This window comes from Dipodomys merriami, unplaced genomic scaffold (genome assembly GCF_024711535.1).
Source record: "Dipodomys merriami isolate MVZ:Mamm:240054 unplaced genomic scaffold, mDipMer1.0.p SCAF_51, whole genome shotgun sequence".
In the NCBI taxonomy this organism is placed as follows: Eukaryota; Metazoa; Chordata; class Mammalia; order Rodentia; family Heteromyidae; genus Dipodomys; species Dipodomys merriami.
Window position 1 is genome coordinate 10,300,479 of NW_027206080.1, and position 13,949 is coordinate 10,314,427.

Below are 13,949 nucleotides of genomic sequence, written 5' to 3' on the forward strand. Positions count from 1 at the left end.
TTCACACCCTTATGGAATTTAACTCCAGTTGACTTAGTTATGTTCATCTGTCCATTATCCTTCCAGTGACTGGATGCACTTTGAGATTTAGAGTTCTTAGAGGTCTTCTTTGTCTTAATGTTTTCATTGCTTACCAGATTGCCTGGTATGTGCAGGCAGTCTGCACATATGCTGTTGGTTGGATTAGCTCCCCGCTGGTCAGAGCTTTCCTACATCAAAACCACTAATCCTAACAGGTTTCACTGGCATCAAATAATTACTGTATGTTTGAGGGCACATTTGGCCAATTAACCATTCTTGTAGATAGGCAATCTGAGGCACAGACCAAGTATGTCTATGGAATTCCTCCTAAAGTAGGTTGGATGATGTAAGTTCAGTTTTTGGTAGATGAATACACAAATCACTTTCATATAAATATGTTTTATTGCAGAGAAGTTATAATTATTTACATGCTGCCACACATCACAACATAAATTTGCCAAATATTCCATGGTGGGATGCTGTAGGTTTCAGATAATAAGTTTTAGAAGAACCACAGATTAAGTGAAGAGACTTACAGCTTTGTTGACTCTACAACTCTCAGTTGCTAAATGCTAGAAGTCAAAAGGCAGTGTCTTTTCAGTCCTACCTGTCATCACTTGCATGCAGAAACCTAGGAAGCAAATACAAGAGTACGGTCGAGTTTCAAATCCACATGTGCCACCAGTTTACAATGGGTTAAGTTATAATTCATGTCGTGAAGCATGTAATTCTTGCATAAAATATACAGTTCTATTAAGCTTGATAGAAATCTACTAATTTATAAACCCTGGCTTAAAAACAAGGACAGGATGCAGCCTGCACATGCACTGAGAAGGACAACCTAGCAAATGTTTGCCAGACCTTAATAGTACCTACTCACTTCTTATCTGTCTGGAACGAGAATCTCAGAATTTGAGATTCTCACTTCTCTGGGTGATAAGTAATGGCAATGAAACTCTAGGAAAGACCCTGGGCATTCTCACTGGTTTACGCTGGTGGAGAATAATCTATAGACTGTCAGTCAGGTAAAATTTGGCAAGTCTTCTTTAAGCCACATTTTGAGCAGGATCAACCTGAAGTGCAATAAAGGACATTGGTGCTTGACCACTTAATTCTCAAAAGTGAACCAAGTGTTAACAGATGTCAAACATAAGTGAAACAAGTAAGTGGGTCTAGAAACTCTAAAAAAAAAATTGTGACCTCATCTTAACATACTAAGATAAGGTCTCCAAGAATATAGGCCTTGATTGAAAAGAAAAAGATGAAAGAAATAAATGAAGGCAGCAGTCAAAAATAGAATTTCTATACTCTTTATACCTACCCCACCAACCTGAGTAATGCATTAAGCAAGCAAATGGGTGAGGAAGTTTTATGCATACCTTTGCAAAATGGTGAAGTCCTTGCTGACTCCTAAATACATGTTACTGAGAAAAGCTTGGTGATAGATAAAGTGAATTCTGTCTTTACCTTCCACCGAGAATAACATTCACTAAGAACAGCCTCATATCCACTTTCTGATCCCTTTTTCCCATCTTTTATCCTCCTAGTATGTTCTCCTTGCTGCTCATAAAAATAAAATTAAAAAAAAAAAACAGTTATTTAAGCTAGCAAGGTTATGGCCAAATAAGCACTGATATTTCAGTGTTTACAATGAAAGAAAGGGAAGCAGGGGCTCTGTTTTTAAGTGACTCATCTTTACATAAAATGAGACTTTAGCTTTGGAATCTCATTGTGAGATCACATCACTAAGGCTAAGTCAGCCGCTTATGATTTTCATGCCAAGAGATCAGGGTGGAATGCAATCAGTTCTGTGAGATTAGCTTTGAGGACTGTTTTGCCTTGCAAATCAATTTTACATTTGGAGTTAGGTAGTCTGCAGAGGCAATTTGTGAGACTTATATAAGTTTTCTAGTGCTTGGGAGAATGAAGAACCCACACCACTTTATGGGCTTTGAATAAATCAGACTATAAAATCTCTTTGGGTATTGAATCCTGAAAGTCCTAGTCCTAGGTGAAGTAATGCATAAAGATTTATGAGAATAAATAGTTTAAGGTAATTTAAAATATTTTTAGTATGCATAATAAAAAATATATATATATCCATACAACAATCTTGATGCTATCGTTAATTTTCCTCTTTTAAAAAAATAATCCCTTGAAAATGCTATTAGGAGCTACCTTTCTGTCTTCATTTTGAAGGCAAATTTCCTGGATCTGCAGTAGAGCTAGATTCCTCATATCATTCCTAGAGTCTTCCCTTTCCAACAGTGACAATAAAACATAGTATGTTTTTCTCACTCTTAGCTTTTTCCTTAGAAAATGCTGCTAAATATGAAATACTGAAAGTGTTAAAAGGGACAATCAATTGGAATGATCTATCTCTGACTTTGAACAAACAATGGATAAGTTGTCCTTAACTTGTTAAGACATATGACTATGTAGGACCATTTGATCTTCAAGATTAATAAAGTTTCTGAGTCCTAACAGGAAGTGCAAAACAAGTAACTCAACTTGTATATTTAAAAGAAACTGATTAAGACAGTGTAACAAACCATGATGTGAAATAATAGTCAAATCCAAATTCACAATATATAAACCACAGCCCAAACTAAGAGTTTTTTGTAAGTTTTTCATAAGTTACAGCTTCCTAGCCAGAGAAAGGTTACTGTACTCCAAGAATCAACTAAAGTTGATAGATAGCAGGTATTCTGTAGTTGCAATAACAATTGAGTAGCTGCAGATTACATAAATGTGTTGTGTCACATAATATCAAAGTTATTTGCAAAAATTATACAATCTGGAATGCTTGAATATGAGACACAACAATGTACTGAAACATACATTTATAAGAAAATGAGAGCAATCATTAATAGAAAAGGTATTTTTGGGATGCATTAAGTAAGCAGTGCTATCAAGGTTAAATAGGTAAAGTAAGTTCTTTCCAGTCTACTGTTTAGACCTTCTGTCTTATATATCTATGCCTTTTCCTTCAACAAAAATGATACATCTTCTCTGTTTCCAGGTTTGTCTTGTTTAGAAGGTAAAAACTTATCAGGGGCACAGCACACGCAGAGATCAATTTCCTTTCAACATGCTTCGATGTGGAGATTTCACTAGTGCTACCAGAGGACTGACTTTTCTTGGCCATAGACTGACTGACTTGTGTCTTGTGTGGAATGCAGCCACCCCACCCTGCCACATCACTTTGATCTCACTTCACTCTCTGTTCTATTTCTCTCATTTGGCAAGTGTTCCTGGGGAAGGTTTGTTTTCAGATCTTCCATTTTATACAGAATCTGAGCTTTCTTCCTTTTCTCCCTGGGGATGTGACACTTTACAAGTGTCCTGGACCTCTTATTTCTGAGGCCCTGCCATCCTATTTGCATTTAAAGCAGAAGAGGCAGGTAAAGCTACACTTTTTTCAGCATTTGGTTGATCTGGGGTCTCAAACTCCCAAGGACACACCTCGGCTCGCAATGTTAACGGCTGTTGGGAGTTATTACTTGAGTTATAAGAGCCAGGCACATTTTCCACAGAGGACAATGTCTGTTTATCCTGGTCTCCCATTTGATTGAGATTTTCATGCTCTAGCTTTGATGCTATGACTCTGGGGGGCAATTCTTCATATTGCCCAGCATACACATTGGCTGAATAACGCTGGCCTTCACTCTCATCTTTGGCTCTTCCTGGGAGAATGGGAGGCTTAGATATCAAATGCTTGTCATCCTCCAAAAGGGAATGACCCTGGTTTTCCCAAGGGCACATGTCAGCCTTATCTACGCTCTTCTGGCAGGACTGCTGATATCCTTCAGTCACCTTAGGTTTGAGGTGTGACGTTTCTTTTAAGGAAAAGGCTGGGTTTGTTTCCACTTCAGAAGCTGCAATAGACACGTGTTTTTGAGATTTTGATTCTGAAGGCACAGGACCAGGGGTCAGGTCATAGATCTCCCAAGGGCACACTTCCCCGATGTCAAAGTTGTCCTTCATCTGGGTGGCAGCTGGGCTCAGGTCAGCATTGGCAGTGGGGGAATTGACCCTCTGTTGTTTCATAATCCCAGATTTCTGGAGCTTTTTTGGCTCCTCCAAATGATTGGAGTTTGGGGGCGTGGAATCTTTACTTTCTGCATGATCTGAATTGGAGTATTTTCTATTTGTCTCTTTTTCCTTTGGCAGGGGTTTCTGGGATTTAGCACGTTCTTCTACCCCTGATGATTGGCTTTTCCCAGCCAATCCAAGAGTCTTCTCCTTGGCACTTGCTATGACGCTTAGAGACTTCTGCAGCATGGATATTCGGGGGTGCCCAGGCTTCTTCTCAGAGCTGAGGTTGTGGGCACTTGCTGACTTACACACCAAAGGCACAGACTCTGTGGACTCGGCCTCACTGTCTTCTTTAAGTTTTTGTGTGAGTTTTTTACTGGAAAGAGAGTCCAGTGTGGAGCTTTCTGTAGCCTCCTCCTCCTGGCTTTCTGTTGGCAGGCTCTTGGACTCATCTGTTTGGTCTCTAACATGATCATAAGTACTGTGGGATTTCTTGAGGGAGAAGACTCGGTTTTTCAGGGACTCCTCCTTGGGTTTCCCTGTGTTACCTGAAGACTCTGGGGGGTTCTTCCTAACAAGGGCTGTACTCTTGGCTGTGCTATGGTCTGCAGCCTCCTTGTCCTCTTTGGAGCACTGCCTGCTGACCGTCTCTGGGATCTCAGTGATGCGTCTCATGATGGACCGGCCTAAGCCCTTCTTGGAGCACCGCTTTTTCTGGAGGTGGGGATTATTTGTGATCATTTTCTTCCTTTTATATATTTCTAATTGTGCATACAGTTTCTTCAGCTCATCCTGTCAGAACAAGAACAAAGAAAATGTAGAATTTGGTATTTCAGCCAGAGAGTATCACTGAATGATATGTTAGCTTAATAAGCATGGGGTTTCTAGGGCGATTGCTCTGTAGCATTTTGTAACATCTTCACTCATCAATTTTCCCTTACTCCTACTGATTATTTTGTGTTTTGTGTTTCATAGATTGTTTTTAAGACATGAATTTATGTAATCCACCCTTCTTCATTGGGCAAGAACTTTGACTTTCAACTTGTGTGGTCATGACTGAGCCAAGATTTTATCAAACACAACATACAGCTGACCTATTAACCATTCCATAAACAGTGCTGGAAACACAATAGAGCAATTGATACAAATAATCTAATTTAATGTTAGATTAGGTTTAAGAACAGTGATCCAAGGCTACCACAAAGCACTTTCTTCCTTCTGGCTTTCTGTTGGCAGGCTCTTGGACTTCTCTGTTTGGTCTCTAACATGATCATAAGTACTGTGGGACTTCTTGAGGGAGAAGACTCGGTTTCCCTGTGTTACCTAAAGACTCTGGGGGGTTCTTCTTAACAAAGACTGTACTCTTGGCTGTGCCATGGATTATTTTAAAATAACCCATCCTCTCTGCTCACAGGTATATTTTACCTTCGAATCAGCAAGAGGATAAATGAATATTATGGAATATATAAAATCAGTTCTGACTGACAAAAATCTGTCTGACTGACAATAAGTTAATTGTCAAGAATGGCCAGCCTAATGTAAGAGTTGAAATAGCTTGTACTTTCCAATTAATACTACATTCACATGCATTCTCTTTTTCTCTAACACACATCATGCAAACATGAACACACACACACACACACACATACATACACACACACCCCAATCTATGTATTGCCCATATCAATGAATTTAAATGTCCCAAATCTGAAACTGGCCTTACCCGAATGTCCTCTGGATCCAAGCTGTGCTCACTCCAGGCTGAATTGATACTGCTGTTCAGGTAGGATCCAGACCGACCCATATCCAGCTCATCTTCATATGCTTCTGTAGCAATGTCATCACGTGGGTTATTGCTTGAATGTGAAAACTGCAATAGATATTCAATATGAGCCTTAGGCATTAGCTCATTAAAGACAGAGCATAATCATTTTTGAAAGGTTCTGATGTTAACTTTATTTCTGCAGCTGGATGAGTTTGTCTACTAAGTACTTTCCAGTCAGCTGTTACTGTACTTGAGTCTTATTTTGCATATCATAGGCTGAAGCCCTAAGTAAGGCAATCAATATTTGGTCCTAGTTTTGATTCTAGCTTTTGCCCTTGCTCTTTTCAAGGCACCAATGTTAACTGACATTACATTTACCTCTCTCCCATTGCACACTTGCTTTTAGGAAGTGAAAATAAAAATCCAAAGAAAGACTTCTGAGGAGGAACAAGTTATATGTACTGGTGTTCGTTGGATGGGTTTGGGTTTTCTTTTGAGTAGTGGTATCTGCCTTGTGGTTGTCATTTTGCTTCTATATTTTCTGAGAAATAGATTAGCCCTAGCCATAAGGTGACTTTCAGTTTATACACATAGCGTTCAAAAAGTTACATTCAAAACACAGTGGACAGGTTGTCTGATTCTTATCTCAACTCTGTCATTATGGAACCTCTTTGTAATGAGCTCTTGGTCTAACATACTCTGAGTTAGATGGAAAGCTTTCCTGAAACTACAGATATTTCCTTGACTGGTCATGTGTTCCTCTTGCCACACCTTTAAGTTTGTTTTTCTAATATTGTCTGTTGATAGTTTTAGTTTTATGTGCTGGTCTCTATTCTTTTTTTTTAAGTGGTGAAATCTAGAAAAGTGAATTGGATAAATGATGGAAAGTAGGAAGGAGAATCACACAATACTGGCACATTTTACACAGCATGTAATTGCTTTATGAAAATTAAGGTCATGGCTTAGAGAACATGGATTCCCCTTGCTCAGCTTATTATTGCTGAAAACATTGCTTTAAAAAACAAAGCTCAACTTTTTGACAATAGAGAGATGTCTATATCACCTTTTTGATAGACTTAGCTAGACAAGTGAACATGTATGTGGGATGACACATAAAATAGCAATTCTCTATTTAACAATAAAGCATGCTTTGTAATTTGAACTGAGAAACCATAGTATTGTGAATTATTCTTCCTTTCTTTTTCCTGTCTTTGCAAGACATATATGAATTTAGGGTCATAAATGGCAAATATGTTAGAGTTTCAAATCTTACAAGCTACGAGTTTAACTACCTGGAGATTACTTGTAAGTATAGAATTGATTTTCTTGAGTAAAAGCTTGGATATATTCATGAATTTAAAAAAGCAGAATCAGGGGATATGGCTCAGTAGCAAAATGTATTCTTAGAAACAAAACACAAAACCATCATTTGTCAGATATTGTCTATTTCATACTCTATCATTCTTCCTCAGTAAATTATCAAAAATATTACTTTAGATTTTTTTTGGTTGGTCATGGGGCTTGAACTCTGGGCCTGGGTGCTATCCCTGAGCTCTTCAGCTCAAGGCTAGTGCTCTATCACATGAGCCACAGCGCCACTTCCTCAAAATTATTACTTTAAATATTTATCTTTATTCTCCCATCCCTCTCCTAATATAAGGAAAATGAAAGCACTGATTTTTAACTGTTCATGCTCTTAAGAATATGGTGATTAGCAAAGTCCTTAATATTTTTACACTGTTTTTCTATTGAAATGTAATTCATGTGAGAAGAATTACAATTTTCAAATGTGTAATGATTATCAATGTTTATTTAGTATGTTTATTAAGTTGTGTGACAGTCACTTCTATGTAATTCTAGATTATTTTATCACCTCAAAAAAGAAACAAACTTATTAGTAATCACATCTATTTCTCCTTTTCTCTGTTATGGCAATCACTAGTCTACCTTCTATCTCTGTCAATTTGCCTATTATGGATAATTTGCGTAAATGTTTTCAAAGTTTTTCAAGTTCTAGAATTGTTGTATCAGCATTTCATTCCTTTTTATTAACAAACAATATTCCATTGTATGGATACATCACAATTATATATTTATCATTGGACACAGAATTGTATTTACTTTTTAGTTATGGATAATGTTGCTCTGAATATTCAAACATAATTTTTTGTATGAACATGTTTTCAATTATTTTTAGAGCTCAACAATTTATTGAATAGTGAAAGAATTCATCTAATAAATATATAATCATATTGTGCAAAGTATTAAAATAGGATAAATTATAGTAACAGAGTACACTGGCTAGTTAATGCAATTCAAGTAAAGATTAAAGTAAGTATTTTGTTCTATTTAAACTTGTTTGTCCTTTTCAATTAGGCTGAACCTCAATGGTCTTATCAATCATGAGAGTTGAGGTATAGCTTGGAGTTAAGACAGGGAGTCACATATTCATATTCATGTCACGCATTGAAACACATAGGACATACAATGTTCTAATATGATTCTCTATGTATAAAAGAGAAAAATGATAGTGCTGTCAATTGTATGATCTAGCTTTTCCCCAAACTCCAGTATCGTATCATTCAAAGCAGCTCTACTACCTATAGACAAGGAAATGGAAGTTCAGAGAGAACAAAAATCTGGACTAATGGTACAGCACCCAGACTTTTTCACAGTGAAGAGCAAGTTCAAAATCCCTGTCTTGTGAGTCCTGGCCCATCTCTCCTTCATTATTAAAGCCTAGATAAGTCTTTGTCAGAATATGTTACAATGTAGATTCTTCTGTATGTAACATTGCAACTATTTCTATTTATACAAAATATGTGAATGTTTTAAAAATATGACTTCTCTGAATATGTATGTAAACAAGATGATTCTTATAAAAAGATAGTTGTATTAATAAATGATCTTGAGGCTATATTTATATTGAAAGCTACACTGAACCAATAATAAAAACAGAAGTAGACATAAAATATTTGGAAAAGGACTGAAACATATCATGGATTTTGGTAAGTATTCTTATGATTATTTAAGATGTTTAATAAATTCAGAAAGAAAATAAGCAGCTGATTTCCTGAGAAGAGAACTTGTAAAAGCTTCTAGAGTTTCAAGTAAATTTCCACATTTTTTATATTTTATATATTTTTATATTACAAGATATTTTACAGAAATTTTTATATTACAAGATATTTTAAAAACAATTGTCTTTCATTACGAAATATAATGGTATAAGAATACCTTTGGAATCAAAAGCAACCCGACGGTAACTGTCACAGTCAAATGAGTATGTGCAAAATACAGCATCAACATCCAATCAGACTGAAGCCTTGAGGCAAGAACAAATCTGAAATGAGAATTCACCACATAAGCCAAGAACATATCTTTTCATCAAATTAGAAATTATAAGACACATTTAAATAAATTATGATTCTAATATTCATTAATTAAAATAAAGAGGAAATTAGAGTGAAGAAATAATTAGAATGAAGAGGAAATGGGTATTATCAGTCTTTGTGAATGACCTCCAAGTTTAAATGGTAAACATGCAATGTATAAAATGAGTATAATATGATTTGCAAAGTACATCTTCTATAATAATTATTTTAGTTCTTACTTATCAAATTTTCCTACACAATTTAAAAATGTAACACTTAAAATAGTCTCTTACTGAGAGCTGTGTTCCAAGCTGATTGAGAACAGAGAATCAAGATATATTCTAACAATTTTGGAAATTTTGTAAATCAATAGGTACTTGTACAAACCAAAGTTCAGGTTTGAAAGATTCTTCCTTATGTAAAAATCAAGGGTTGTTTCAATTGAAGTCTTTTACAGCATAAATATTCCTTTAATTTGTTACTTTGCATTGTTTACCCATGAAAGATAAAAACAAGATTTGGCCACTTTGGGAACTAGATAATTAAAATTTTATTACAATAACATATATCATCAAATCTGATTTTTTTTAAAAGCTTAGAAAGTATGCTAATTAAAAAAATGTTCATTTTATTGTCACAAATCAAAAATACATGAATGACTAAAAAGAAACTAACTTCATATCTATATTATATCATATTCATGACAATTTTACTAAGTAAATATTACTTTTTTTGTCAGCCATGGGGCTTGAACTCTGGGCCTGGGAGCTGTCCCTCAGCTCTTCAGCTCTTCAGCTCAAAGTTAGTGCTCTACCACTTGAGCCACAGCACCACTTTGGGTTTTCTGAGTGGTTTATTGGAGATAAGAGTCTCACATACTTTCCTACCCAGGCTGTCTCTGAACCATGATCCTCATGGTTCTCATGATCTCAGCCTCCTGAGTAGGTAGGATTACAGGTGTGAGCAACTGGTACATCTAAAGTAGAAATAACTGCTCTGAACAGATTTAGATTGAGCAATCAATTTGCTTCTAAGAAGGCTAGCAGCTTATTATGGGCACATTATGACAGCAGAAGACATTTAAACTTATCTGTGATAAACCTTGCAGGTTTGGAACTTTTAAGTGGTTTGGACAGTAAATGATGTATATAGTTTTAATATTAGATCTTGAAACATACATACTGGACATTTTGAAACCAAAATAAAAAGTAGCTTCACTTGGAAGAGAGGCTATTTTACAGAAATGTATAGCATTAGAGCTCAGAGGAAAAGATGAAGTGTCTTCTGGTACTTCCTGAATGCTGCATCAAGGACATCACTTCCCAGATTCTCAGATTCTGGAGCTTTAGTCTGAGCAGAACTGAAAAGACAGTTGTCCCTTTGCTTACTTACAATGTTGTATTGCAACTTTCTCTCTGCCACTACCCTTCACTCACAGAGTAAAGCAAATCTGAAAGGGGCAGTGTCCTTGATTCCTGACCTCTTGATAGGGTTTCCAGGGTTGTGGGACCACAAATACCTCTTTTTCTTGCTTGAAACCTTTTAAAAGTCACCATAGTGGCACCTCCACTCCTACTGATATAATTAATACACTTATAAATGAATAACAGAAAAGCATAAGTATAACAGGTTCTGTTGAGGGAAGTGGGCACCAATGGAATAGAGGAGGGCTAGAAAATAGGATGGGTAAGGATGAATATGGTCCACATAATTTATCTGCATGTATAAAAATAGAACAATGAGATATACTCAAATAGAGTAAGAGAAAGATGAAGTGAAATAGTATAGAAAAAGCAATGGGAAAAAGAGAAGAGAAGAGAAGAGAAAAGAAGAGGAGAGGAGAGGAGAGAGAGAGAGAGAAAAAGAAAGACAGAAAAGAACGAAAGAAAGAAAGAAAGAAAGGAAAGAAAGAAAGGAAGGAAAGAAAGAAAGAAAGAAAGAAAGAAAGAAAGAAAGAAAGAAAGAAAGAAAGAAAGGAAGAAAGAAAAAGAAAATGGGGATATGGCTTAACTGTCATATGACAAAACCTAATACCCATAATAATCTAATAATCAAATTGAAGTCAATTTTTTTTGTTTTGAATGAATGAAAACCAGAATTCACACAAATAGGCTATTTGAGTATTAAGAGTTTGCTTTATAATTTATGTGTGTTGCTTTGGATCTTCAATTATAAATAGTGTCACACAGAAACAATATCTCATAATAACTTACAACTTAGTTTATATAACATTCAGCAAATCTTCATAAAAAGTCAAAGGAAAAACAAAAGAAGCTAAGAACAATCAAGTTAGAAAACGACTCATTTCTCCTTTCTGTAACAAATTACTCTATTTTTGTTTAAAAATTATATCTTTGTTATTTTTAGTTGTACAATTATCATCCAAGAAATTAGTTGATAGGTATAATTCATCTTGATCTATGTTGTCCCATTATCCTTCCTAACTCTTTCTATAGTGTATTTTACCCAATTTTGCTACTTAGATTGTAATATGCAAGGAAAATTAATAAAGTATTTACTAGGTCTGCAGATTACTTGCCTAATTGTGTGGAATATAGCAGAGATAATGAGTTCATTGTGAACTGCAACAGCCATATAACGGGGCTCATGGAATGCTGATGGGACTGTCCGTACTGCATAGCAGAGATATACGCCCCACAAAAGGAAGGAAAACTCAGCTGGAATGAGAGCAAATAATTTCCATTAGTTTCACAGGTAAAGAGAAACAATGCCCAATGTCTTTAACATGCATCTTGTCTACTATTAAGACATTTAGTTAGAATAGGAGCTTATAAAGTGTCATTCACAGAAGAATACAGATATATTTATTAGTTTTACATCTTATTCAGTGTATAGAGTCTTTTCAAAGGTATAATGTATCGATGTCATAATTTTAAACAGCATTTGCATTCTCAAAAATTTTTGCTAAAACAAATTTTATTGTAAAATAACTTTCTACATGACCCAAAAGATTTTAGGTCATACATTTAGAATCTGGATCCTAATAATGTTATCAAGATGAAAACAGAATTTCAATCATGTATTCAGACACAATTTCTAGAAATTTTTTTACTATATCCAACCAGTTCTACAAGTAAAAATATCCATTGCCAGCAATGTGAGAACATAGGTTGCTAAACATTCAATGGCATATTTTATGAATGCAGTATTCATCTCTTCACTCATAACAGGAATCCCACCTTTGTGAGTGGAGTGCTGGAAGACTTATAAAATTTGCCATCCTGAGGTCCGGAAGATGGTGGAGGAGAATCTGGAGGCTAAACAAGCTCTCGCATAGAAAGCAGTTTTAGTGTTCTGGTGAACCGTCCTAGGCTAGAGAATCACACCAAGTGTGCCATCATAGTACAGAGAGTTTGGCCAGAGAGGAAAAATCCAGGCAGCTTGATCAAGGAGATAGATCTGAGCACTTGGCTGCTGCAGCCGCCATATCAACAGAGAGAGCCTGGGACAAAGGCGCCAGATATGGTGTGCCAGCGGATTCTACTCACCATCAGCAAGAACTGACAAGGGGCAGAAATCTTCATCTTGCTGATTGCAGACCATGGACGGCCTAGAGGCTGATGTGAGTACCCTCAAGACATCCTCACTCCCCCACCACTGGAGAAAAACTCCATTGTTGATACTGAAAAAGGCTCAGATAGAGCAGCTAGCTCCAACTAAGGCTTTGGAAGAAAACAATAGGAGCCATTCAACAGGTCACAGGAACCTGCCCTGCCCTGTGGGGCTCAGCTCCACCCAGGGGAAGGTCACCCTTACCAGGCAGAGATAGCTTTGCACCCGGAGGAGTGACTTTCTTCACTGGGTAAACAGAGCCAGAGGCTGCTCCTACCCACTGCAACACGGTCACCAGCAGGAGGGTTAAAAGACAAACAATTGAAACTCAGTAAACATAAATCCTGAGAAAGGCTCCAGGCTGAGCTCTGTGAGTGTCTCAGGAGCTAGCCTCTCAGGGAAAAGCTACTGATTGCTGATAGGCCTCAATCCTACCCAGAATCTAGCCTCAGCACAGCAACTCCAAGCTAGAGGAAACAGCCATCATCCTCTTTTGGGATACTCAAAGCAGATCTCCCTCCCGCTGAACTAGCCTGGGAGGAGGATCACAAAGTCCTGGGTAAGGTAGAGCTTTTATCTGCCTGCTCAAACAAACTGACTTAAGAAACCAGTCAAGCCATAGGAAAACCAAACACCACAAGCAAACCAGAGACTCCACCAAGAGACTGGTTACAGGCACAGGAGAGATACAAGATCTCCCCCCCCCCCAAAAAAAAAAAAAAAACAACCAACTCTTTTTTCTATATAATTTTTAATTAAAAATTGTTTTCTATTTTTTCTTTCATAATTTTAATTTTAGGTGTGTGTGTGTGTGTGTGTGTGTGTGTGTGTGTGTGTGTGTGTGTGTGTATGTGTGTGTTTTAAATATCTTTTAACCTTTTGGTCCTTTTTTTTTTTGCATGACTTAATTGCTGTTCTGCTCATCCCCAGATATATACCTGTCATCGATTATTAGACCTTATCCTTCATTGTGTAGATACTTAATTCAGAAATTGATTACTCAATTCACAACCTCTTAGGCTTAACTTCTTTAATAGTAGTATCATTTCTTTATTTCTTTATACTTATATAATTTTTAAATATTCCATTTTTAAATTTTTTATTTTTTATTTTTTCATTTTCCTTTTTATCTCTCCTCTCATTCTGTCCTTTTCTTCTATCAGTATTATTTTTTATAC

General features: G+C 36.4%; 1 protein-coding gene across 1 annotated transcript in view; it reads right to left on the reverse strand.

Annotated features, from left to right (window-relative positions):
* Window positions 1–416: 416 nt before the first annotated feature.
* Window positions 417–13,949, reverse strand: part of Gpr158 (G protein-coupled receptor 158) — a 361,348-nt gene continuing 347,815 nt past the window's right edge. Inside the window, exons 8-11 of the mRNA XM_069998300.1 lie at window positions 11,738–11,876; window positions 9,062–9,167; window positions 5,783–5,929; window positions 417–4,851 (exon numbers count right to left, since the gene is read on the reverse strand). Of these exons, the coding sequence (XP_069854401.1) occupies window positions 3,376–4,851; window positions 5,783–5,929; window positions 9,062–9,167; window positions 11,738–11,876 (1,868 nt within the window). The 3' untranslated portion in view covers window positions 417–3,375. The remainder of the gene's footprint in view (window positions 4,852–5,782; window positions 5,930–9,061; window positions 9,168–11,737; window positions 11,877–13,949) is intronic.